We start from the raw sequence: 27,464 nt of genomic DNA, 5'->3' as shown, positions 1-27,464 counted from the left end.
CACTCAGTGAACGTCCAGTTGCGATACTGGCGTGTTAATTCCACCCTTCGTCACCTACGAACAGTAGTCAGAATAGGTGCATGCACCAGATGCTTGCTGCAGCTACGTTCACTAAACGGTCGTTGAGGAGACATTGCTGGTAGCCACTTGCCCCATCTGGACTGTTAGTTGCACATCTATTCGCCTGTACACATCTCCGCAACCATCATGCACCCCTGCCATCTACGGCCAATGGTACCCCACAGTTGCCTCGGCGCCGGTTTTGGATAACGCCATTTTACCGTGCACGGTATACTTTAACTACGGCGGAACGGAAACAATTTAAAAACTTAGCCGTTTCGGAAATGCTTCCACCCTTGGCCCGAATGCAAATGACCACACGCTTTTGGACGTCAGATAAATCGCTCCGTTTCCTCATTACGACAACGATTGGATTGTTGTTCACGTACCCCCGACACGCTTTACCCGTATATATCCTCCACTACTGGTGCTGCTACATGTCGACATGCAGTGGTTATTTGACGTAGGCATCAAACACAGGCGGTGGTGCCATTAATGTCATTGGATCGTGAATTTACTTCTTAGTACGGTCATACACACATCATAGACGCTCATGACATCTGAATATACTGCCATTAAGTAGTTCTCCCTGCTGCAACATCGATGTATATTTCTCGACTGTAAGTTGAAATAAAGTTTCCTGTGCCCATATCACATCTGAAACAGATTGCTCTTCTACAGATATTTGGTTTCAGGCTAATTTTTATGATTCGCTCACGTATTTTGTGAGATCAAGAGAGTGGGTTTGTTAGTGTATACGACATTAATTAAAGTAATGGTTTGTGGGATGTCTTGATAGGCACCATTCTCGATATCCTTAGTTGTGAGATGGTAGTAACGTGACGCTATTCTCTGTTGAGAATGTTGAGTATCTTTAAATGCGAACATTTTAGGTTAGGCTTTACCGTGACTGTTATTTATATAAAATGAAACAACAAGATTACTGTTATCAGTCACTGTTTATTTCTCTCCGCGACGCGTTTCAAAGGTTTAAACCTCCATCACCAGGTGGATTTACATTTGTAGTATGACATTTGTGTGTGTGTTCTGTTACGATTATCTGAAGGAACTTATGGCACTGTCCAGTGGAGAAACAAAACATTATTTCAGAACACGGTTTTGGATTTCTTTTGACAAAAAAATTAACGTATATCTAACGGTAGAAATAAATTGAGTAAAATATAGTACCTCCAGTGGTCAGACGTTCCTTTCACTGTCGTAACACACCACATGTATACCGTCACATTTTGTAAACGAATATGGCGTCTGGAACTATTAGGTGCAAGGATCGTATATCAGAAGAGAAAAAATTATCACAACGTACAAAGAATATACATTGTAACACCATTTTTATAGAATAAAATTTAAAAGGATTTTGGAGACGTTAGTTTGAAGGCGACGAATACATGCGTTGGAATAAATATTTCACGTGGTATATAAATTCGATTTTGACAAGTTATTATAGCTTAAACTTCAAACTCCTTTATACAATCGGGTGACATGTTACAAATTTTAAGTAGAATAATTATGTTGGCTACAGTGGTAAAAATATGCACAAATAACAATTTTGGTTGGGATTCACAGGTAGATATGAAAGGCTGGAGGAAGAGGGAGAGGAAGAGAAAGAGAAAGTTGTAGGGAAAGAGAAGGTGGAATCATGACAACTTGACAAAATATTTAAGGTATATATTAAGGTGTGTGTGTGTGTGTGTGTGTGTGTGTGTGTGTGTGTGTGTGTGTGTGTGTGTGTGTGTGCACTGCAATTTTAATAACGCAGGAAGCTGCTGAAAGCAGAGATGATAGTATTGTAAACATAGTCATTTTTGTTATTTAAAATAAAGGGAAAGCAGAAAGGTGGAAGGAGTATACAGGGGGTCTATACAAGGGCGATGTACTTGAGGACAATATTATGGAAATGGAAGAGGATGTAGATGAAGATGAAATGGGAGATATGATACTGCGTGAAGAGTTTGACAGAGCACTGAAAGACCTGAGTCGAAACAAGGCCCCCGGAGTAGACAATATTCCATTGGAACTACTGACGACCGTGGGAGAGCCAGTCCTGACAAAACTCTACCATCTGGTGAGCAAGATGTATGAAACAGGCGAAATACCCTCAGACTTCAAGAAGAATGTAATAATTACAATCCCAAAGAAAGCAGGTGTTGACAGATGTGAAAATTACCGAACTATCAGCTTAATAAGTCACAGCTGCAAAATACTAACACGAATTCTTTACAGACGAATGGAAAAACTAGTAGAAGCCAACCTCGGGGAAGATCAGTTTGGATTCCGTAGAAACACTGGAACACGTGAGGCAATCCTGACCTTACGACTTATCTTAGAAGAAAGATTAAGGAAAGGCAAACCTACGTTTCTAGCATTTGTAGACTAAGAGAAAGCTTCTGACAATGTTGACTGGAATACTCTCTTTCAAATTCTAAAGGTGGCAGGGGTAAAATACAGGGAGCGAAAGGCTATTTACAATTTGTACAGAAACCAGGTGGCAGTTATAAGAGTCGAGGGACATGAAAGGGAAGCAGTGGTTGGGAAGGGAGTAAGACAGGGTTGTAGCCTCTCCCCGATGTTGTTCAATCTGTATATTGAGCAAGCAGTAAAGGAAACAAAAGAAAAATTCGGAGTAGGTATTAAAATTCATGGAGAAGAAATAAAAACTTTGAGGTTCGCCGATGACATTGTAATTCTGTCAGAGACAGCAAAGGACTTGCAAGAGCAGTTGAATGGAATGGACAGTGTCTTGAAAGGAGGATATAAGATGAACATCAACAAAAGCAAAACAAGGATAATGGAATGTAGTCTAATTAAGTCGGGTGATGCTGAGGGAATTAGATTAGGAAATGAGGCACTTAAAGTAGTAAAGGAGTTTTGCTATTTGGGGAGCAAAATAACTGATGATGGTCGAAGTAGAGAGGATATAAAATGTAGGCTGGCAATGGCAAGGAAAGCGTTTCTGAAGAAGAGAAATTTGTTAACATATAGTATTGATTTGAGTGTCAGGAAGTCATTTCTGAAAGTATTCGTATGGAGTGTAGCCATGTATGGAAGTGGAACATGGACGATAAATAGTTTGGACAAGAAGAGAATAGAAGCTTTCGAAATGTGATGCTACAGAAGAATGCTGAAGATTAGATGGGTAGATCACATAACTAATGAGGAAGTATTGAATAGGATTGGGGAGAAGAGAAGTTTGTGGCACAACTTGACCAGAAGAAGGGATCGGTTGGTAGGACATGTTCTGAGGCATCAAGGGATCACCAATTTAGTATTGGAGGGCAGCGTGGAGGGTAAAAATCGTAGAGGGAGACCAAGAGATGAATACGCTAAGCAGATTCAGAAGGATGTAGGTTGCAGTAGGTACTGGGAGATGAAAAAGCTTGCACAGGATAGAGTAGCATGGAGAGCTGCATCAAACCAGTCTCAGGACTGAAGACCACAACAACAACAACAAAATGGATTCAGTTTATTTTGTTTGGTGTTTGTATATTTGGAGTGATTCAAGGATGTCTAGTTTTTTGCCTTGTGGTTGGATGTGTAGGATGCTGTTACTTGCGTTGTAAACATGGTGTTTCGCTAAATGCAGGAAGGCTGCTATTGCTGATGTGTGGTATTATTTGTTTTTTAGTGGTGCCATGTGTTCTTTCAATCTAATCTCAAATTATCTGCCTGTTTGGCCTATATAGAAGCAGTCACCGTCCAAACATTCAATTTGTATACACCTGTGTGATGAAGTTGGTTTCGTGTGCTGATGTTGTGGGGTAACTTCAGTCCAATTTTGTTGTCTGTGGTAAAGGATATGCTTATGCCTTTTCGTTTGAAGACATTGGCAATCTGACATGAAGTGTTACATAGAAAGGGGATTGTATGGAATATGTTATTTTCTTTTTGTTTGAAACTATATGTACATCAGCTACTGGTAGAAATTGTATATCCAGCTGCGTATTTTAAAACATTAACCAATGTATTACCCCAACCTTTAGGCAGTTACTGCATGTAACAGATATAATCTTAAGACCCGCTGCTTTGTAAAGTTTGCTCTCATACAATCACTCCTTCCACTCTTCTCTCCCTCTCACTTTCTCTTTCTCTTCCTCTCCCTCCGCCTCCAGCCTTTCATATCTATCTGTGAATCCCAACCAAAATTGTTATTTGTGCATAATTTTACCACCGTAGCCAACGTACTTATTAGCTTAAAATTTGTAACGTGTCACCTGATTGTATACAGGAGTTTGAAGTTTAAGCTATATTAGCCTGTCGAAATCTGATTTATATACTACGTGAAATATTTATTCCAACACATGTATTCGACACCTCAAAACAAACATCTCCAAGATCCTTTAATATTTATTCTATAATAATGTTGTTACGATGTATATTCTTTGTACTTAGTGACAATGTTTTCTCTTCTGCTATTCGATCCTTGCACCTAATAGTTTCCAGACGTCATATGCTTTTACAAAATATGACAGTATACATGTGGTGTGTTGCAACAGTGAAAGGAACGTCTGACAACTGGAGGTATATTTTACTTAATTTGTTTCTACCGTTAGATATATGTTAATTTTTTTGTCAAAAGAAATCTAAAACCATGTTCTGAAATAGTGTTTTGTTTCTTCACTAGACAGTGCCACAAGTTCCTTCAAATAATCGTAACAAAACACACACACAAATGTCATACTACAAATGTAAATCCACCTGATGATGGAGGTTTAAACCTTTGAAACGCGTCGTGGAGAGAAATAAACAGTGACTGGTAACAGTAAACTTGTTGTTTCATTTAATGTTGAGTATATTTGCTTTCCTAATGACGACAGGTATTGTAACGTACTATAATGTGTACGTTGTCTGATCTCGGTGCTGTTTCTCCCCCATGAATTTCCATGATCCTTTCCATCTCTGGCGTACCCAGAGGCTGCAATAGCTCGTGATACCGCATTAAGAGGTTTCACAGCACGTAGGGAATTCAAGCCATCTCATAAAGATCATGTACTGTTTTTTAATAGTAGTTATTTGTGTAGAATCATACTAACGTGGTGTTTAGTTGATGCACATGTATCATTCTTTGTGTCAGAACTTTACAAACGTGAGCATACAAATGGAATAATCTATGAAGCTAGAGGTAAGTAACACTTATACGTACCCATACTTGATGAAGTTGCTCCAGAGTCTGACCAAATTGCTCCTCAAGAGTCCAAATGTTGTGTTCGCATCTGGTGGGGACTCATCGGGGCGCAACCAGAGCAACTGTGCGTCAGAAGCATGCGGCGTTCCTTCGGAGGGAGAAGTAGTTTATAAGCTCAATATGTCTTCAAGGTTTTACAGTAAAAAGCGTCTACTATCTAAAAAAATGAATACGTTGTCTTAAATTAGTTTTTCAGAATGCCTGCACACTACGATGCACGGACCTTGCTATATCATAAGCATCCGAATTACATTTTATGGACGATTAAATGTTACAAATTCCCACTAAGTCAAAATATATCTATTCTTAGGTACAAAGCTAAACCGAAACTTAACTGTGAGGAAAATAGACTGCAGTTGTACAAGTTGTTGTGCCTCGTGACGGAAATAAGTCGCAAACCCCCCCCCCCCCCCCCCACACCAAAAAAAAAAAAAAAAAATAAAATAAATAAATAAATAAATAAATAAATAAAATAAAAAAATAATGAAATTTGTCTAGGTAACATACTTAAGTGATTAAAATACATGATCACAGGTTAATGTAAGCGCGAGATACGCTATTGCAAACGTGAGATACTGGTAAGTTAATAACCGGTGTAACTGCCAGAATGTCGAATGAAAGCACGCAACCGTGCAGGCATCGTGTTGTACAAGTGCCGGACGTCACATTGTAGGAATGAATTGTATGCTTGTTGCCCTTGGCTGGTCCATAAAGGGGCGGTTAATGATGTTTGTGGATGGCGATGGAGTTGTCATCCGATGACGTCCCATATGTGCTGCGGTAGAGACAGATCTGGTGATAGATCAGGCCAAGGAGATATGTTGACACTCTGTTGAGCATATTACAACAGCGGTATGTGGGCGAGCTTTATCCTGTTGGACAACATCCTCTGGAATGCTGCTAATGAATGGAAGCACAACAAGTCGAATCACAAGAGGCACAAATTTGCAGTCAGAGTGCGTGGGATAACCACGAGAGTGCTCCTGCTGTCATACAAAATTGAACCCCAGACCATAACTCCAGGCGTAGGTTCATTGCGTCTAGCACGCAGACAGGTTGGTTCAGGCCCTCACCTGGCTTCCTCCTAACCAGCATAAGGCACCGGGGCAGAACGAGCTTTCGTCAGGAAACACAACAGTCCTCTTCCCTGCCCTCTAAAGAGCTCTCACTTGACACCACTGAGGCCAAAAATGGCTGTGGTTTGAGGTCAGTGGAAAACATGCTACAGGGCATCCGGCTCGAAGCTGGCCTTGAATTAATCGATTTGTAGCAGTTCATTGTGTCACTTTGGTGCCAAATATTTCTCAGTTTGCTGCTGCAGATGCAATACGATGAACCAAGGCCATACGTCAAACACTTTGGTCTTCCCTCACGGTAGTGCCACGTGACTGTCCGGAACCTGGTCCTCTTGCGAACTCCCAGCCGGAGTGGCCGAGCGGTTCTAGGCGCTACAGCCTGGAACCGCACGACCGCTACGGTCGCAGGTTCGAATCCTGCCTTAGGTTAGTTAGGTTTAAGTAGTTCTAATTTCTAGGGGACTGATGACCTCAGATGTTAAGTCCCATAGTGCTCAGAGCCATTTGAACCAATCTTGCGAACTTACATCTTCATAACAACCGCTGCCAGCAGTCATGTACAGTGGCTACATTCCTGCCAAGTCTTTTAGAAGAATGGCAGAAAGAACATTTGACTTTTCGAAGGCCTATTACAAGATTTCGTTCAAAGTCAGTGAGGTGTTGATAATGGCTTCTTTGTCGCCGTAAAGGTGTTCACGGCTAAAATAAGCTCACCACATCCAGTCTCAAACGTAATTAGCGTTCACGACCATTACAATGTGTCTCTAAACGTAACCTGATTTGCATCCTCATAGTGGCGCTACTGCCGCGAAATATGAATAGACATCATCTCTCAGATGTAGAAACAGGCGTGCGAACTTTCGTTTACGTCACAATCTCTTTCTCCGTGTTGTAACTCTGTCTGTACAGGGTAAATCAGATCTCCAACGATATTTCGGTGCTTGTTCAGGGCTATTTTCTGTGTATTCTAACAAACCTGTGGATCGTTTTTCATTGGCTCATTACAGCGAAATAATGTAATTATTTTTCGGTTTTTTACCCCAGTTACCTTTCTTTCTGTGAAAATACCTTTACAACAGGAAAGAAACATGTAATATGCAATCAACAAAACAGGAAAACCAAAGCTTAGACTAACGCAAAAGCCCCTAGTGCTCTTTATGGTTGCCGTCGCTGTAGCAACAGTTCGTCATAGCGTCGTCATGCTGCTCTTCCACTGCAGTTACATCTACATCTACATTTATACTCCGCAAGCCACCCAACGGTGTGTGGCGAAAGGCACTTTACGTGACACTGTCATTACCTCCCATTCCTGTTCCAGTCGCGTATGGTCCGCGGGAAGAACGACTGTCGGAAAGCCTCCGTGCGCGCTCAAATCTCTCGAATTTTACATTCGTGACCTCCTCGGGAGGTATAAGTAGGGGGAAGCAATATACTGAATACATCATCCAGAAACACACTCTCTCGAAACCTGGACAGCAAGCTACATCGCAATGCAGAGCGCATCTCTTGCAGAGTCTGCCACTTGAGTTTGCTAAACATCTCCGTAACGCTATCACGCTTACCAAGTAACCCTGTGACGCAACGTGCCGCTCTTCTTTGGATGTTCTCTATCTCCTCTGTCAACCTGACCTGGTACGGATCTCACACTGATGAGCAATACTCAAGTATAGGTCGAACGAGTGTTTTCTAAGCCACCTCCTTTGTTGATGGACTACATTTTCTAAGGACTCTCCCAATGAATCTCAACCTGGCACCCAACTTACCAACAATTAATTTTATATGATCATTCCACTTCAAATCGTTCCGTACGCATACTCCCAGATATTTTACAGAAGTAACTGCTAGCAGTGTTTGTTCCGCTGTCATATAATCATACAATAATGGGTCCTCCTTTCTATGTATCTCCAATACATTACAGTTGTCTATGTTAAGGGTCAGTTGCCACTCCCTGCACCAAGTGCCTATCCGCTGCAGTTCTTCCTGCATTTCACTGCAATTTTCTAATGCTGCAACCTCTCTGTATACTACAGCATCATCCGGGAAAAGCCACATCGAACTTCCGACACTATCTACTAGCTAGTATATATATATTGAAAAGCAATGGTCCCATAACACTCCCCTGTGGCACGCCAGAGGTTACTTTAACGTCTGTAGACGTCTCTTCATTGAGAACAACATGCTATGTTCAGTTTGCTAAAAACTCTTCAATCCAGCCACACAGCTAGTCTGATATTCCGTAGACTCTTACTCTTTCTTTATCAGGCGACAGTGCGGAACAGTATCGAATGCCTTCCGGAAGTCAAGGAAAATGGCATCTACCTGGGAGCCTGTATCTAATATTTTCTGGGTCTCATGAACATATAAAACGAGTTGGGTCTCACACGATCGCTGTTTCCGGAATCCATGTTGATTCCTACAGAGTAGATTCTGGGTTTCCAAAAACGACATGAAACGCGAAACAAAAACCGTGTTCTAAAATTGTACAACAGATCGACGTCAGAGATATAGGCCTACGGTTTTGCGCATCTGCTCGACGACCCTTCTTGAAAACTGGAAGTACCTGAGCTCTTTTCCAATCATTTGGAACCTTCCGTTCCTCTAGAGACTTGCGGTACACGACTGTTAGAAAGGGGGCAAGTTTTTTCGCGTACTCTATGTAGAATCGAATTGGTATCCCGTCAAGTCCAGTGGACTTTCCTCTGTTGAGTGATTTCAGTTACTTTTGTATTCCTTGGACACTCATTTCGATGTCAGCCATTTTTTCGTTCGTGCGAGGATTTAGAGAAGGAACTGCAGTGCGGTCTTCCTCTGTGAAATAGCTTTGGAAAAAGGTGTTTAGTATTTCAGCTTTACGCGTGTCATCCACTGTTTCAATGCCATCATAATCCAGGAGTGTCTGGATATGCTGTTTCGAGCCACTTACTGATTTAACGTAAGACCAGAACTTCCTAGGATTTTCTGTCAAGTCGGAACATAGAATTTTACTTTTGAATTCACTGAACGCTTCACGCATAGCCCTCCTTACGCCAACTTTGACATCGTTTATCTTCTGTTTGTCTGAGAAGTTTTGGCTGCGTTTAAATTTGCAGTGAAGCTCTCTTTGCTTTCGCAGTAGTTTCCTAACTTTGTTGTTGAACCACGGTAGGTTTTTCCCGTCCCTCACAGTTTTACTCTGCACGTACCTGTCTAAAACGCATTATACGATTAGTGAACCTACACACGAGGTGCGTATCACCCAGCCCTCCTGCAAACTTATCCATACTGCTGTGTGTTACTGTTGAGGTACAACTAACATTGCTGGAGCAGCGCTGAATACAAGCTTGAGGACAAAGAGTAAAAACGGTATTTGCGTTGTCGCAGCATACCGCGTTACGTCGACATTTGTACTGTTGGGCAGGTATTTTCAGTGCACTGCCAATGCAGAGATAAACGGGGTAAGAAATCACGCGAAATGTAATTACTCTGTATCGAGTTATCGGAGGCCACGCGTCCCTTCTACCAAAATAAAATTTTGTCGGTGGAGTTGTAGTTCACCCTATACACAGATATATCTACACCATCTATTAGATTGTAATATTCCATTTACTTAGAATCGATGTCACCAGATCTGCATACACAGATTTCCTTTGCTGTAGAAAAATGGTGACATCATCAAGCACTTGCAAGAGATTACTCGCAAAATTTTTCTACAAGGATAAGATATGTGAGGTGTGCTTAAACCAACTAATGAAGGCGGAAGGCGGTACTGATATTAAGAGGTGCATTTTTTCAAAGTTAATATGGTATCGTAGCTCCTCGAAATATTCAGGGGGATTTCGAGATGAGGTTTCAAACATTTACGGATGCTGGAAATGGATGAATGTATCTATTTGCAGTAAGGGATCCTGGTCCGAAAACGACCGAGTCGAAAGTTATAAGCGGAAATCGTTGCGATACCTTTGACAGTGGAATACCTGTGCCTACGACTGTAAGGTAGGCAACTTTCAGAGATGGTAGTATATACCAAAACTAGAAAAAATGTGTGGTAAATATGGGCTCTAAAAGCATACGCCAAGAGCTATGAGCAATCGTTCACCTTCTCTACTGTGGAACACATCTCTTGTACTGATCAACTACTCATAGCTCTTAAGGTATGAATTTTACAGTTCAAATTTTCTGGATATTTTTGTTGTTGTTTTCGCCCATACTGTCATCTCTGAAAGTAGTCTATCCTACAACCGTTACAACAACGATACCGGTACATATATTCCACTGTCAGAGGTAACTTAACATTGTTAGTTTCCACTGGGTCGTGTCCGGACCAGATACCATTACCTCGAATTTATACAATTACCCTTCTCCATCATCCCTGAAAGTTTGTACCATTATCGCGCAGTCGCCCTATATATAAGGCGTGTTTCTTTTATGGTTCACAGGAGAGAAAGACGACTACCTCAATCCCCTTCGGACGAAAGAAGATAGCTGCAGCTATACATCTGCTCTACGTTCATCCGAGCAGGGAAAGATAGTCATGAAATAACCAGCGCATCTAAAAGGAAAGACCGCTGTCGTTGATGAAGGTGTATATATCACGTGCACCCTTCTGTGAGTAACGTTTTATGGTTTGCACACAGCTGATCGCTTCCTGTACACAGCGCACTCTCGAAGCTCTCTGTGTAGAGTACTGGACGACGTCGCCCATGTGGCTTGTGCAGTACTAACATTTAGACTGCTGGTCGCTAAAACTGTAGCACCGTGAAGGCAGTGTGCGATAAATATCAAAATGGCATGAAGTTTACTACATTATTGGATACGCAAATGATTTGCATTTATTGCGACTGCAAAAAATAGGTACTCATTCTACATGCAGCACATAATGGAAGATTACTAAGCGCGTGTTTAATTCTGAAACAGCATTTGACTGTTGTTTGTTTGTTTGTGATGAAATAACGGTATGTCTCGCGTCAGAAGGGGAAGCGTCTATCAACACAGCATTGTGACCTATCGGGACTGTCTTTTGTTGTTTGATACAGTTTCTCGCTTTGGTCGGCATCACGCGACTGCCATGCGCATGTGCAGTCTGTGGATTCTGAAGGTTTGTACGCAACGCCATGCAGGATCTCGATGGCGCCATGCAAATAGCGTCTGGCGGTGCCATGCGACGACCTCCAGAGCGACAGACATTATTGTTCGGCTTTCCCGTACATGATCGTATAGGACCGTCACGAAACTTGAGTCAGAAAATGGGCTTATTTTGAAGAATAAACGTAGCCACATGGACACTGAAAGCTCGGGCTGTCTGAATGGAGACAATTGGAGCGACTACTCTTGGCACAGTAGTGGCTTTCGTGATGTAGCACGTGGAGCACTAGACTCCAGCCTTGGAGATCACGGGTTCAATCCTGGGTGGGAGGGGGGTGGGGGGAGGGAGATATTTTGTCGTCACTTCAGGACGGCCCCAGTTCCACTCACCCTACTGTCAAAACGAATACAGGTGATCTCTCTGGGGGGAGAGGTGGCCTCACCCCTCCCCCTTCTAGTGCCGCGTCAGATAGAAGTGCTGCACTCTGCCTGCAGTCAGCCCGATATCCCGGTCACAGGCCTGCGCCACAGGCTTTACTTCACCCTACCTCTTGCCTCGGCAGTAGACAGAGCCGTGCCAGCAGCGGAGCACCGAACTTGAGCAATGGACACAGGAGCAGTACGACGTCGTCTTTTCAGAGGAATGCCGGTCCTGCGTACAGTATCACGATGAACTTATCCATATGTAGAGGCACCGAGAAGAACGATCGTTGTCAGATTACATTCGTCACAGCATACATACCTAGAATCTGGCTCGGTACACAAAACGGTCACCTCTGGATTGCATAGATCGTAATTTGGACAGAAATGGCATATTAAGGCCAGTGTGCGCTATCCCCGAGGGCTCTGTGAAGTCATCTCTCAATAAGATAGCACAATTCTTCGCGTTGCCCGTGTTGTCGTGACTTATCTCGGACAGACCGTGTTGGAGTATGCCCCAGACAGAATTTTCTTCAGATACCCCAACAACTGAAAACATCTGCTTGCCGAGAGAGCAGAACAGCACCGCTCACCAGCCAATGCGATCGATGAAGTCTGGCATAGGTCTGGAGCAGCGTGGCACATCATACCCGTCTCTGTAATTAAAGATCAGCTGGACTTGATGCCCATCCGGGTTTGGGCCATTGTTTCGGCCAGGGCTGAAACTTCTGTGTCACTTTATATACGTCTAAATGTCTTACAAATTTAATCGTGTATTTTTCCTCCAATAACGTACTCGCACAAAAGTAAAATCATATTCTTTGGTATCCTTCCAGATGTTGCAATTTTAATGACAGGCAATGTAGTTTCTCACAGCTTTCTGACCGATATCGACCATTAAGAACACAAATTTCAATTACTTACCATATGTTGAGTTCCCTAATTCTGGCCCCCGATAATCAAACTGGTAGTAATACAGGGGTCCAGCGTCGGAATGGTTGGCGATGATCCGCACGGCTGAGTCCGCTGGTTCCACAAAGAATATGTCACTTGTCATCTGTGGACAGAGGCTCTTGCTAATGTTACATATAAAAAATGAGAAAAATTCTGTTGTATATAAATCAATAGGAGTGTTTCTAAATGTTTCAATGCACTTGAATACCGTATATCCTCTGACGGCAGAACAATATTCCTGAAAATAGTTTCCTCCCCTGCGACGATGCCGAAGGTTCCTTAATCCAATGAAAATTACACTAAAATTGAAGCACAGACTTATAAGTCAACAGAATTGTAGAGTGTGAAAAAGTATCTGGACTCTATGGCCGCCACTGTAGTGATGTCTTAGGGACATATGTGGCGGGATCACTAGAAAACACGTATGTAGTGTATCATTGACAGCAAACTGTTACCTCACGATATGGGCTATTCATGATAGCAGTGAAAGCTCTGGCTGTACAAAACATCACGCCAAAGTCATTGCATTCATGTGGGACTTGATGTGAAAGCAATATGCATTGAAACCAAATGATATGGGCCATGATTAACGCAATGTTCCCGTATTCGGATGGGTAGGGGTGAAACCTAGTCTGAGTACCTGTATTTGGGTATACTGTGAGTATCCTAAACCACTTGAAGCGAGTAATTTATGAAGGTTCAGCACAATCCGTATGCAGCGCATTCGATTGGTGTTACCTACTTCACAAGGCTATAAAGCTTGGTGGCAGATTAAAATAGTGCATTTGCCTTTCTTTTCTCACAAATATTACATTAGTCACAAATTCAATGCGGGATGTAGCTCTCTGCTGCTTTCCTAACTTCAAAGCGTACCTCCCACACACCTTGCTGAACTAGCACTTTCGGAAGAAAGTATATCACGAATAAATGGTTAGCCACAGCTTAGAAGAATATTTCCATGATAAATATTTCACTTTTTCTGTTAGTATACCTTTACAATCTGTCTTACATACTTCACGAGGCTTCGGGTAGACGTAACGCTCAGGCATGTGAAACACATCCATATCACAATGTAATCCATAGCCTTCCACCTAGTATCAAACTAAGTAACTCTGCAAAATGCTCGTAGTAAACCATTTCACTATTTGTGATTAATCACGTACATTTCGTATCTGTTATTGAAGAACGCTGACGTGGCAGACGAGTACTGGATAACTGATCTTTAATGGAAATAAACGTAAACGTCTGCTAATAAACATGAGAAAATAAGAACTCTTTATTGTCTGGTTACACGACTGGCAATCAGTTACTAGAATCAGTCACTACCGATAATATTCAAGAGTGTGCGTTTGGGGCGGCAAAGTGAAATGCTTATATGAAACTAGTTTTAGCACGGAGAGATAACAATCTCGGCTCAACCAGAAGAATTTTATGTAAATGTGATTTACTCACGAAAGAGGCAATCGCAAAACCCTCATTCAATCAATTCTCAAGTACTTCTCGACACTGGAAACCTTGGCAGGTAGGATTAACAGTTAAGATAAAGCAAAACCAAAGAAGAGCAGCACGTTTCCTCATGCATTCGTTTAGAAAGAGTGACAGTATCACGGTGATGCTCACTCAACTCCTATGGAATACGCTACAATGTCGCTGTGCACTGAGTAGAAGTTTATTATTAAGACTGAGAGGAAAACAGTTGCAAAAAGGGTCAAGGAACTTACCATGTCCTTGTACATACATCTCGCGATATGACCTGGACGGTAAAATCAAGGAAATTTGTTGTTGTTTTCCCGCACTGTCGCGTTTGGATCCGGGAAGCAGGGAAATGGTGGTACGCACAGCATCCTTCGCCACACACCATGAGGTGCCTTATGGCGTATGAATGTAAATGAAAGTATACATCAATTTCATGGTGATGTTTAGGTATGATATTTAAATGATTTGTAATGTGAACTAAACGGTATTCGAGCTAAGGCGTAAATGTACAAATTAACATTGTTAGTAGAAAAGAGTCGGTAATACAAGTCCCGAGACAGCGTTCATAAAAGTGTAACCAGCGATCGAATGAAGCGCTCGTGATCCTGATGTGCAATAACTAACGCTTCAATCCAGATGTTGTACCGTGTACCGGTGGGTTCACCTTTTTTTAATTTTATTTTCTTACACTTAACTACCGTAAGCAAGTGTCATACTCGTATAACTGTTGAACATCTTCACAAAATATAACGGAAGATACACGTGAATGATTCCACTCTGGTCTAACAAAGCTAATAAATAAGTAGTTGTCTTCCATCTTGAAAACAACTGATCACATTAGTTGTGCTGTAAGTGCGAGTAATATAAGTTTGAGTGAGGTTGGCTGTTTTATTTAATGTGTATACATACGACTTTGGGCTGTTGTATTCCTAAATACATTGCCATCGGCAGATTAATTTATGTTTATAAACTACGAGTACAGGGTGTGGACAAAAATATGCAAGCACCACGAGGCATGCGTGCTTGAACATAAATGCAGGTGCTAGACAAGCCTGCGGGTTGTGGTGTTGTATTTGACCATAAACGGTACCTGTAGCAAGTGTAACTCGTTGCCAGAACAGTGTCCTGTGTAGTTGAGATTGCATTATATCGTAGCTAAGTGACTTCGAATGGTTGGTTCTCATTTCTCATATGGTGCGTGCTTCCAAACTGCTTAGTGTTTGAAGAAGCCCCGTAACGAAGATTTATAGCGTTTACAGGGAAAGCGGAAAAACATTGTCCGCTACGTCAGAAAGCGGACGGAAATATGTGTACAGCGACCGTGACAGGTGGTCCATTGAAGAGAATTGCGACAAAAATAAGAGGACGACAGCAGCAAAAGTAACTGCAGAAATGAATGTTGCACTCATGGAATCTGTAGGCACCGAAACAACAAAACGGGGAATCCATAAGCAAGGAACTGGAAGGCGAGACGTAATTCGAAAACCACTCACCACTGATGCAAATGTTTGTAACAGGAAAACGTTGTCTCGAATCGTGAAACCTAGACTGGAGCAATGAAAGAAAGTCTTTTGTTCAGATGAGTCCTGTTTCACACTGTTTCCAATTTCTGGACGAGTTTACATCCGAAGAGAGAAACATGACGGTTTTTTTTAATAATTTGGGCAACCATATTGTGGTATTCCATGAGCCCAGGATCACTCTACAAGGTCGCATTACTGCCATGTAATGGGAACATTTTGGCTTATCCAGTCCCTCCCATGGAACAATGTTTGTTTCCCAATGGTGATGCTGTGTTCCAACACGGCATGGTCAGTGTTCACACTGCCCGCATAATCTAGAACTGGTTTTGCGAGCACGAGGATGAATCGTTTTATCTCACCTGGCCGCCACATTCACCATACCTTGATATTATTAAGCCTTTGTGATCTGCTTTCGAGAGAAAGGTGTGTGATCGCTTCCCACCTCCGTCATCGTCACCTAAAATTGCCAGTATTTTGGAGGAAGAATAGTGTAAGATTCTCCTGAAAACAATACAGGACCTGTATTTATCCATTCCGAGAGGACTGGAAGCAGTTTTAAATACCAACAGTTTTCCTACACCGTACTAGGCAAGACAATGTATTTTGTATTTGGTACTTCCATATTTTTCCCCCTCCCTTACGACTTGTCAGCCTGTAGAAGGTCCCATCTGCGATACGAAAAGAACGTAGCCAGCATAGTTTTTCTGGCGCGTTTATTGAAATAGTTTGTACTGGAGCATAAATATCAAATTTGGACAAAGATGAATCTACTGTCTGAAACAAACTTTAAACTTGTACTACAAATAAATATACCGTAGTTCTTTTTCGACATTTTAGTTCGTAGTGGTTATTCCCTAATGTTTCACATGTATTTCGAATGTGATAATGCAACAGTAGTACAATGTTAGGACAGAAGTTTAATGTCCTCGTTATTTTTGACTTACAAGCTGCCAGTTTTATTTGGTGCGAATATTCAGCAATAAATTAAATCTCTGGAAATGCCTTTTGCACTCAAGACAGCGACTCTAACCATTCGGCTAAAGAGGTGTTACCAAGCCCAATTACGCCACCCACGTTTTCTGGATATAGCACTCCGTCTTCAGGCCACAAGTGGCCCATCGGGACCATCCGACCGCCGTGTCATCCTCAATTGAGGATGGGGCTAGGAGGGGCGTGTGGTCAGCACACCACTCTCTCGGTCGTTATGATGGTTTTCTTTGACCGGAGCCGCTACTATTCGGTCGAGTAGCTCCTCAATTGGCATCACGAGGCTGAGTGAACCCCGAAAAATGGCAATAGCGCATGGCAGCCTGGATGGTCACCCATCGAAGTGCCAGCCAAGCCCGACGGCGCTTAACTTCGGTGATCTCAGGGGAACCGGTGTGTCCACTGCTACAAGGCCGTTGCGATATTGAATATTTTATCATTATAACTCATCAGAGAATCATAACTATGAACAATTATTATTTAATAACCGCTATGAGTTGTCCTATACTGGTGAGTGTATTGTTAATAGTGTCATTATTACTTTCTTTGAGTAATCTATATTATCACTGAAGCTTTTTACGTTTTAATTTCTTGCAACTGGACTTTTGTACACAAAAAAAGAAAACTACTCTCCATGGATAATCCTAACGGGATGGGGGCCGGAAATGGGTATATGTGTTGTATGTGTACGGCCAAATGAATGATTACAATTTTAGAAAAAGTGGATTATTTATTCAAGAAAGGACTTCACAAACTGAGGAAGTCAATAACGTGTTGGTCCACCCCTGGCTTTCTGCAAGCAGTTATTTGACATTACGTTGATTGATAGAGCTGTTGAATATCCTCATGGGGAAAATCGTGCCAAATTCTATCCAATTGGCGCGTTAGATCGACAAAACTCTGATCTGATTCGAGAGCCCTGCCCATAATGGTCCAGACGTCCTCAGTAGCAGAGAGAATATCGTCTACGTAGCACTGTGCTGTGAGCTTGCCTCATGACAGGCGACAGCCTGGTTGGTATCCCTCCACTGTCTCTGGGGCGTCTTCACACACGTCTTGCTGGTCATCTGGAGTCATTTCGAAGCGGGGCTCATCACTGAAGACAATTATACTCCAATCAATGAGATCCGAGGCCGAAGATGTGTCTGGAGACTTCCCCGACAGTCGTGGGATACCAACGTGACTGTAGTCCGCCATACGGCCAGACAAGCAGGAGTGATAGTCTGCGGTGACATTTCTTTTCATAGCAAGATCCGTTCGGTTGATATCTGCAGCATCCTTACAGCGTAGCGGTACGTCGGCGATATTCTACGACCCGTTATACTCCCCGTTTTGTTGCTTTTCGTGGCAAGCCATCTTGGGCTTACATTTCAATAAGATAACGCCCGTCCGCTCATAGCGAGAGATTCAATTGCTTGTCTTCGTGCTTGCCGAACCCAACCTAGTTCAGCAAGATCGCCGGACCTCTCCCCTGTTGAGAATATTCAGAGTATTACTGGCAGGGCTGTCGAATCACCTTGGGATTTTGACGATCTAACACGCCAGTTGGATAGAATTTGGCAAGTTATCCCTCAAGAAGGCATCCAGTAACTCTTATTAGTCAATGCCAACCCTAATAACTGCTTGCATGAGGGCCAGAGGTGGACCAACTCGTTATTGACTTGCACTATTTGTGACTCTCTTTCTCTTGAATAAATCATCCAATTTTTCTGAATTTGTGTCATTTATTTGTCTGTAAATGTAAATCACATCTACCGATTTCCATCCCATTCGGATAATTGCTTCCTGATGCGTCGTTTTCTTGTCTTGGAGCGTGTTTCAAAATTTGTTTTCATGTAACTTTTTGGTAAAAACTGACCTGCTGCTATAGCTTAATGAAGTTAATCTGGCCACACAATTAAAACAAAATAAAATATACCAAATCATGGAAATCGGCACACTTTGTACGCTAAGAAAAAAAAGAGAGACTAAATTATCACTGAAGCTTTTTGAGTCATCGTCATTACCAGTATCTTGTTACAAAAGTAACACACCTAGCAGTAACCTAATGCGCATCTTGGTCACTAGGATGTCAAATGACCAAGATGGGTATTAGATTACTGCTAGACGTGTTACTTTTGTAACAACATGTTGAGTCTCATGAGATCTCATGATAGTCGAAACCAGTAAACTGCTATAAACCCACCCAATTCAGTCAAGACAGTGGAGAGTAAGAAAATTGTCCAACATAGATCGAGTGCTCCTAATTGACGATGTCCTATTTTTGATTGCAGCTCTTTCCGTTCAAATGTCATGTATTGCACTATTATACAGGGTGAAAAAAATGACGAATTATATATAGCAAAAGCTAGTCCCGCCAATAGGTTTAATAGAAATGTGATTTAAGAATCGAGGGTCTGGCAACGCTGTACCTGCGTGCAGAGAAGCCGAGAACGGGTAGCATGAACTACGCGCATGCCGGAGCTGCCTCATAGCTCATTAGCCGGCAAGGTAGCTCAGCGTCTTCGGTCAGAGGGTTAGCTGCCCTGTGTAATAAATAAACTCAGTGAGCAGATCAACGATAAACCTGAGTAGGTACCATGGGACGTCCGCAAGTGCAACGAGCAATAACGAACAACATGAGATTAAAAGAAAAAAGAAGTGCGATGAGACAATGCCGTGGAGAACGATATGCAGAATCGCCGATGTTCGAGTCGCGTTCACACCACACTTTTTTTTCAGTTAAAGCATCAGATTGTATCAAATTTACATTTCGACAATGCGGTATCTTGTGTATTTCTTTCTATTATTGTTGCCTTTATTTATATATTAAGACATAAACGGCCACTATGACATAAATAAAGCCAACAGAAAATAATAATGGATACAGTAACACCGTCTTTATCCAATGAAGTGCAAAAAACACAATAGGTAGGCTACAATAGATTGCACGTTATGCTACGCACAATAATAATTCTATTCTGTACGTGTGATTTCCAGGCTTATCTTCACACGTAATGTTATGACCAACGCTCATTTAATAGAAGACGTTAAAAGCGACGACCTTGCATTTGCAAACACTTCGCCACTCAGTGGATCATACTTTGCTGGAGCCTAGCCGGCCGGTGTGGCCGAGCGGGTTCTACGCGCTTCAGTCCGGAACCGCGCGACCGCTACGGTCGCAGGTTCGAATCCTGCTTCGGGCATGGATGTGTGTGATGTCTTTAGGTTAGTTAGGTTTACGTAGTTCTAAGTTCTAGGGGACTGATGACCTCAGATGTTAAGTCCCATAGTGCTCAGAGCCATTTGAACCATTTGAAGGTCCGAGGAACGTGGCAAACACAACTTTGGACCTCTACAACCAAACAATTTCCCTGGTAAAAGCTTCATTTACGTAGTTCTGCAAATTCATTACAAATTGTGCCGGTGCAGCATCATGCTGAAATCATAGATGTCACCGAACACCGAGTGGTACGTTTTCTATTGCGTCAGGCAAAGTATTGCAAAGAAATGTACGATGTAGGGGTGAATGCAATTTGTCTGGAAATAGTCATGGTCCAAAAGGCACTCCTCCCACGCGTCCAACCCACGAGTTTATGGCAAAGGGTGCCTGAAAGCGACGTTCGCAGGTGACCTTTGCGATGTGTGTCCAACAAGGTTCAAATGGCTCTGAGCACTATGGAACTTAACATCTGAGGTCATCAGTCCCCTAGTACTTAGAACTACTTAAACCTAACTAACCTAAGGACATCAGACACATCCATGCCTGAGGCAGGATTCGAACCTGCGACGGTAGCGGTCGCGCGGTTCCAGACTGAAGAGCCTAGAACCTCTCGGCCACACGGGCCGGCTGTCCAACATGCGCTGTTGTAGATGATGATAATAGCTTCACAAGTGAAGCTAGATTAGTCAGTCCGTATCACGTTACTTATGAAACGTGCACTATCTTCCACGTGGTGCAAAAGCCGTTCACAAATCTGTACTCGCAGAATACAGTCTCTTGGCTGCTGTAGTTGAATTAACAAGTAATGATACGGATACAGTTTTTCATTGTGCAGCACTTCAACAATATGTCTTTGAGATACCTGCAACTGCCTTACAAGATCACAGACACTTCGCCGAGGTGATTCGCGATCTGATTCAAGAGTCGTGTCCTCTGTTTGTGGAATACCTCTTGTCCTTGGACGACCTCTGTCCATTACTTGTGGACAGAGATTTCCGGCTTCCCGAGGCGTTGGTTCAAGTGAATGATGATAGCGCCTTTGAGGATACGACGCAGCATACTCACGAGAACCAGTAGCAGAATCGGATGCACCCAGCACCAAAAGTGTTCATCGTTTGTGTACTTCATCGGGACGCCGCTCTACATGATGAAAAGGAAAAGTTAATTTAATCGTGGCTTGGCGGTAGGAAAACGCCATGATCGTCGACGAAGTCGGACTCCAAGACAAGATGCTATGCGGAAGTAAACAGAGGACCTGTAAAAAATAAGAAAAAGAGCCTGACCATGATTTGAACCGTAGTTCCATGGTGAATGTGGGTTTTGATGTCCCAGCAGTGTATTCAGTGAATTGTGACGGTAGTGCGGAGTCATAAACGTTCCTTTGTATATTCCGATGCGCAGCCCGTACCATGTCACAGTGTTGCCAGCTCCTTGTTCTCATACATGTGTTTTTAAAATGTACCCGATCTGATTTCGCTAAATAAACTTCTGTCTTGAGTCTGGGCGAGAACTCACATGCTTCCCTCCAAGTGTGGCATTTTTTCTTCAGCCTGTATTTCAATACCCATCATTACTTTCACATAATAGTGCAGAAAATAATCATGTTCTGAAACTTGTACCCATTTTTTACCGATTGGGTTTTCTGTTTCTGAACGGAGGCTTTGTTTCGATCTGTTAGGTGTAATTTGACACGTTGATCGCCGTTACCAGTTATCACAGGCAGTGCTGCGAGGGATACGAGGTTGGTAACTTACGTCGACGAGGGCCTGCGCGTCGTCCAACGTGATGTTCTCGTGCCCGAAGTAGAAGTCCCGCAGCTGAAGTGCGGCCTGCTCGCGCTGCGCCGACGTGGGCAGGTGGACCAGGGTGGACACCGCCTCCACGAAGTGGTCGCTCAGCTGCTGCAGCAGCGCCGCGTCCTCCAGGTAGGCAGGCTCCAGCGGAGCTGTCAAAACGGTCACCATGCAGATCCGTGTCCGTGTGGCAACGTATGTGGACAAATACACTGCTAGCCATTAAAATTACTACACCACGAAGATGACGTGCTACAGACGCGAAATTTAACCGACAGGAAGAAGATGCTGTGATATGCAAATGATTGGCTTTTCAGAGCATTCCCACAAGGCTGGCGCCGGTGGCGACACCTACAACGTGCTGACATGAGGAAAGTTTCCAACAGATTTCTCACTCACAAACAGCAGTTGACCGGCATTGCCTGGTGAAACGTTGCTGTGATGCCCCGTGTAAGGAGGAGAAATGCGTACCATCACGTTTCCGACTTTGATAAAGGTCGGTTTGTAGCCTATCCGAATGCGGTTTATCGTATCGCGACATTGCTGCTCGCGTTGGTCTAGATCCAGTGACTGTTAGCAGAATATGGAATCGATGGGTTGGTTAGGGTAATATGGAACGCCATGCTGGATCCCAACGTCCTCGTATCACTAGCAGTCGAGATGACAGGCATCTTATCCGCATGGCTGTAACGGATCGTGTAGCCACGTCTCGATCCCTGAGTCAACAGATGGGGACGTTTGCAAGACAACAACCATCTGCACGAACAGTTCGACGACGTTTGCAGCAGCATGGACTATCAGCTCGGAGACCATGGCTGCGGTTACCCTTGACGCTGCATCACAGACAGGAGCGCCTGCGATGGTGTGCTCAATGACGAACCTGGGAGCGCGAATGGCAACACGTCAATTTTTCTGATGAATCCAGGTTCTGTTTACAGCATCATGATTGTCGCATCCGTGTTTGGCGACATCGCGGTGAACGCACATTGGAAGCGTGTATTCGTCATCGCCATACTGGCGAATCACCCGGCGTGATGGTATGGGGTGCCATTGGTTACACGTCTCGGTCGCCTCTTGTTCACACTGACGGCACTTTGAACAGTCGACGTTACATTTCAGATGTGTTACGACCCGTTGTTCTACCCTTCATTCGATCTCTGCGAAACCCTACATTTCAGCAGGATAATGCACGACCGCATGTTGCAGGTCCTGTACGGGCCTTTATGGATACAGAAAATGTTCGACTGCTGACCTGCCCAGCACATTCGCCAGATCTCTCACCAATTGAAAACGTCTGGTCAATGGTGGCCGAGCAACTTGCTCGTCACAATAGGCCAGTCACTACTCTTGACGAACTGTGGTATCGTGTTGAAGCTGCATGGGCAGCTGTACCTGTACACGCCATCCAAGCTTTGTTTGATTCAATGCCCAGGTGTATCAAAGCCGTTATTATGGCCAGAGGTGGTTGTTTTGGGTACTGATTTCTCAGGGTCTATGCACCCAAATTGCGTGAAAATGTAGTGACATGTCAGTTATATTATAATATATTTGTCCAATGAATACCCATTCATCATCTGCATTTGTTCTTGGTGTAGTAGTTTTAATGGCCAGTAGTGTAAATTTCCCATATTTTACGGAGTCTAAGACGCCCTTTTTTTAAAATAAATCGCCCTCCAAAATTCGAAATTAACAGAAGGATGTTTAATGTTTGATTTAAAATTCCCACCAGTTTTATAAATGGCTATATACAGGGAGATTCACGAAGATATGCAAATATTTTAATACGTTATTCTGCAAGTAAAAGTAAAGAAAAAACTTCATATAAACACAGGTCCGCAAATGTTTAGTGACGGAGTTACGGCTAATAAAAGATTCTGCTTGAAGTTTAGAATCTTCGCTAATATGAAGCCATCGCAAAACTGTACGAGGTTAAGGTAAAGCACGATTTCCATTTATTTTGTTGTTATTGATCTGGTGAATCTAATAAAACATGTTCCAGACGTGTATCTGCAGCAGTTTTCCAGAACATCCAGAGAAGCAAAGAAGTAACAATTTTAATTTATTAACTACTTGTACCATATTTTTTAAATTCCAGAAAATTGTACGACTTATCAACAGAAGTTGTACAGAATTTAATTTTGGAAAAATGATGGTAGTAAATTTAATTGAAACTGTATGAACTTCGACACGTCTCGTAGAAAAATCAGCATCACGCAAAGCAGTTATTGCAAGAGACCAGATAGCAAATATGTATAATGAGAATGATAAAATATTAAGACACAAGGGATTAAAACATTAGATACTAGAGGACATTGATTTACATCAATGGAGCAAGTTGAAAATATGTGCGACACTAGGATTCAAACCTGTGTCTCCTGCTTACGAAGCATATGCGCCGACCGCTACCCGATCCAGACGCAGCAGTCACGACAGTCGCATGGACGACCGACCCTAGCACTCGTCCCGTCAGACCCATATTCTCAAAGCAAATCATACACCACCGATGTAGTGCCCCTGATCATTAGCCCCATTATTCCAGGCACCTCGCCAGTTTCCATAAGCGTTCAAGCTTGGCGTACACCTGCACTGAAGGCATTATTGACCATCATTGCCGTAATTATATATGTGGACATGTCCGAAAGAACATAGATCACGTATATAATTGCAGCAATGACGGCCAATAATCTCTTCAGTGCAATTGCACGCCAAGCTCGAACTCTTAAAGGAATCGTCACGAGATACTGCGAGTAATGAGGCTAAAGAGCTGGGGCACTACGTCAGTAATGTGCAGTTTAAGTTGAGAATTTGGGTCTCACGGGGGGCATGCTGTGGTATTCCGTGCAGTTGTGACGACCACTGTGCCCAGATGGTTCAAATGGCTCTAAGCACTATCGGAATTCACATCTGAGGTCATCAGTCCCCTAGACTTAGAACTACTGAAACCTTAATAACCTAAGGAAATCGCAAACATCCATGCCCGAGGCAGAATTCGAACCTGCGACCGCACCAGCAGCGCCGTTCCGGACTGAAGCGCCTAGAACCGCTCGGCCGCAACGGCCGGCCACTGTGCCCAGAAGGCGTAGTGGTCAGCGCATATGCTTAGTGAGCAGGAGACCAAGGTTCGAATCGCAATCTGACACAAATTGTATCATTAATGTACTTTAAACATAGCTGCGCAACAGCAACGGTTCCACGTAATCAGATTAAGAGCAGCCGACCAGTTGCAAAGGATAAAGTAATCTTTACCTAGGTTTCAATAGATATAAATCTATCTTCTTCAGAAGACGGCGATATGTCCTTATCGTTTTTACAAACATCTGCATAGTTTCATTAGTCAAATAATGCGCTTTCCGACTTCCATGTACCTATTTTATTTGTCTGACAAACCCTGTTCTCAGGGCTATATTTTATTTGACTAATGAAACTATGCAGATGTTTGTAAAAACGATAAGGACATAACGCTTCATGTTAATATAATACTGCCGTCTTCTGAAGAAGATAGATTTATATCTATTGAAACCTAGGTAAAGATTACTTTATCCTTTGCAACTGGTCGGCTGCTTTTAATCTGATTATGTATCATTAATATAAATGCCCACAAGCAGCTTATGTCTCTAACTCCTTTGTGTCTTGATTCATAGTGGCTGCAGGATCAAAATGGTCGAGACTACTCGCGGCAAAGTTGGCCACACATCATATAAGAAACAGAATTGCTTGAAAACGGAAACAGTGAGCTCGGAAAATTTCAGTGACGCTATAAACGTACATCGGACTGAGAGATTAAATTTCCAAGGAGGAAGAAAGACGAATTCGAATATGGTCAAAGCTGTTATGTGTCGGTGAATGTAGGTTAACTATCTGATGTTTCTAGTGACTACATTATTCGAAAACATCGGTCATAGCATCTCCGAAAGACAGCATAAACCCGCTAGTACGGAAATACCTCGAGGATACGGTAGTAGTAGGTGGTGACTTTGACCTACATAGTAGGGAATTGTCAACCGCATATGATGCTGGCGGTAAGGGAAAACCGTTTTGTGAAGTAGCATTGAAGGTATTATCTATCCCGAGCAATCAGAAGGGAGGAAAGATAGAAAAACAAGTATATACAGAACAATGTGCCAGAGATCAACGACAGAGAAAGTTACAGGAACAGAGAATCACCAGGGGAGCAGACAAGAGACGAGGATACAGCAGATCTCACAAGAATAACAGGAGAGAGAGAAGAAGAAAAGAGGTTCAGGGAGGAGAGGAAACGCAAGCCATGAAGGTACTATCTGTGATTACAAAGTGGCCTCAGTGAAAGGGGAGGATGAAAGCAATCTATTTTTCACACGAGCGATTCTCTGATTACCACTTCCTGCAGGCATCTCATGATGTTTGAATGCATTTCTACGAATAGATGAGTAATCGAGGTAGTAATAGAACTCAGAAACAGTCCTTTGAGAAAAGCAAAGAGTTATGTATTGACAAAAGCGTAGTATGTCGTACAGTTTATTGCGTATAGTGGAAATTCGTAGAAGAAGGCAGTAGGAGGAGTGCTGCCTGTAGCAGAATCTACTAGTCCTTACGGGATACAGTGGTATTAATTTACAGAATTAAAAACAGCCAGTACACTGAGGCGCGACACAAGTACTTAAGTAAACAGCTTACGGCCTAGTAAGATGGTTCCCTCTCCAGACGTAGCTCCCTCCAGCACCGGCACCTTGTTGAAGCGACCTGCCCTGAGGTTGTTGGCAGGCCTGTCTGTCATGAAAGCACCCTCCAAGTCGGGCTCAACCACTGGCAGGAACACCATCGGGTTCATGGACAGCCTCTCCTGTGGTCCAACACACGACATGAACAATGCTAAAAAGCGAACTCAGGTATCAGCAGATGTATCAAATTATGTCTACACATATGTTTCACAAACCAGTGCAGATAGTACTTAGTGCGTTATTCGTCACTCCCTTGCTGTCTGTGAGTGAGGTGATTGATGACACGGCCGTCCATATCCAACCATAATTGCACAGGTATCTGTTCTGTTGAACAAAACGTACTTATGCAAAAATACTATGGAGCTAGTAGAATTGATTTTCAAGGGCAAGCTGAAAACTTCGTTCTGCGGCTCAGAGATACTAGTACAGATATAATTAAAATTCTGTAATATTTGTACGTATTCCAGAACAACTAAAACTGCTGTCAACTTGAATTTTGCAATAGATTTGTTTATTTAAGTTTTTGTAGCGGATGTGGTCGTGCGTGTGCGTGTTTTTGTGTTTGTGTAGACAGTGTGGAATGCTGTGCCTTCACAAATTCCATTGTTTTGGATTTATATCGACAACAGAAACCTGTACAAAGTTAATGGAGGTTAGTGGTCAGTTTGTCCTTCCGTTTTCAACAGTTAAGAAACGGGCAAGTGAAGTCAAATATGGCAGCACCCGGCAATTCAGACCTCCTTCTCTACGTAATACAAAGCAGAGAAAACTGAAGCCAGGATTGATTCTCCGCGTCGAAATAAGATGTTAGAAGTCTTACTTACATTAATAAGAGAGATGAGGAGAAACATGTGGTCTACATTATCTAAAATAGCGGATCTAGTGAAAGAAAGCAGAATGGAGAAAAACTCTTTGGTAGAATTAGTTGTCTAGGTAGCATATAGGAATAAATGAAACAAAGGCAAATAAGGAGGAGAACAAGGTGTGTCTAAACACTCAGAGTATCTGAGACAAT

At 42.8% G+C, this 27,464-nt stretch overlaps 1 protein-coding gene across 1 annotated transcript in view; it reads right to left on the bottom strand.

Moving 5' to 3' along the window:
• Positions 1-27,464, bottom strand: part of LOC126455992 (cholinesterase-like) — a 45,940-nt gene that overhangs the window by 10,742 nt on the left and 7,734 nt on the right. Inside the window, exons 3-6 of the mRNA XM_050091749.1 lie at positions 26,406-26,571; positions 21,714-21,904; positions 12,742-12,874; positions 5,219-5,348 (exon numbers count right to left, since the gene is read on the bottom strand). Of these exons, the coding sequence (XP_049947706.1) occupies positions 5,219-5,348; positions 12,742-12,874; positions 21,714-21,904; positions 26,406-26,571 (620 nt within the window). The remainder of the gene's footprint in view (positions 1-5,218; positions 5,349-12,741; positions 12,875-21,713; positions 21,905-26,405; positions 26,572-27,464) is intronic.

This window comes from Schistocerca serialis, chromosome 2 (genome assembly GCF_023864345.2).
Source record: "Schistocerca serialis cubense isolate TAMUIC-IGC-003099 chromosome 2, iqSchSeri2.2, whole genome shotgun sequence".
NCBI lineage: Eukaryota > Metazoa > Arthropoda > Insecta > Orthoptera > Acrididae > Schistocerca > Schistocerca serialis.
Note: the sequence above shows the minus strand (reverse complement) of the source record. Positions and strands in the feature narration are given on the sequence as shown.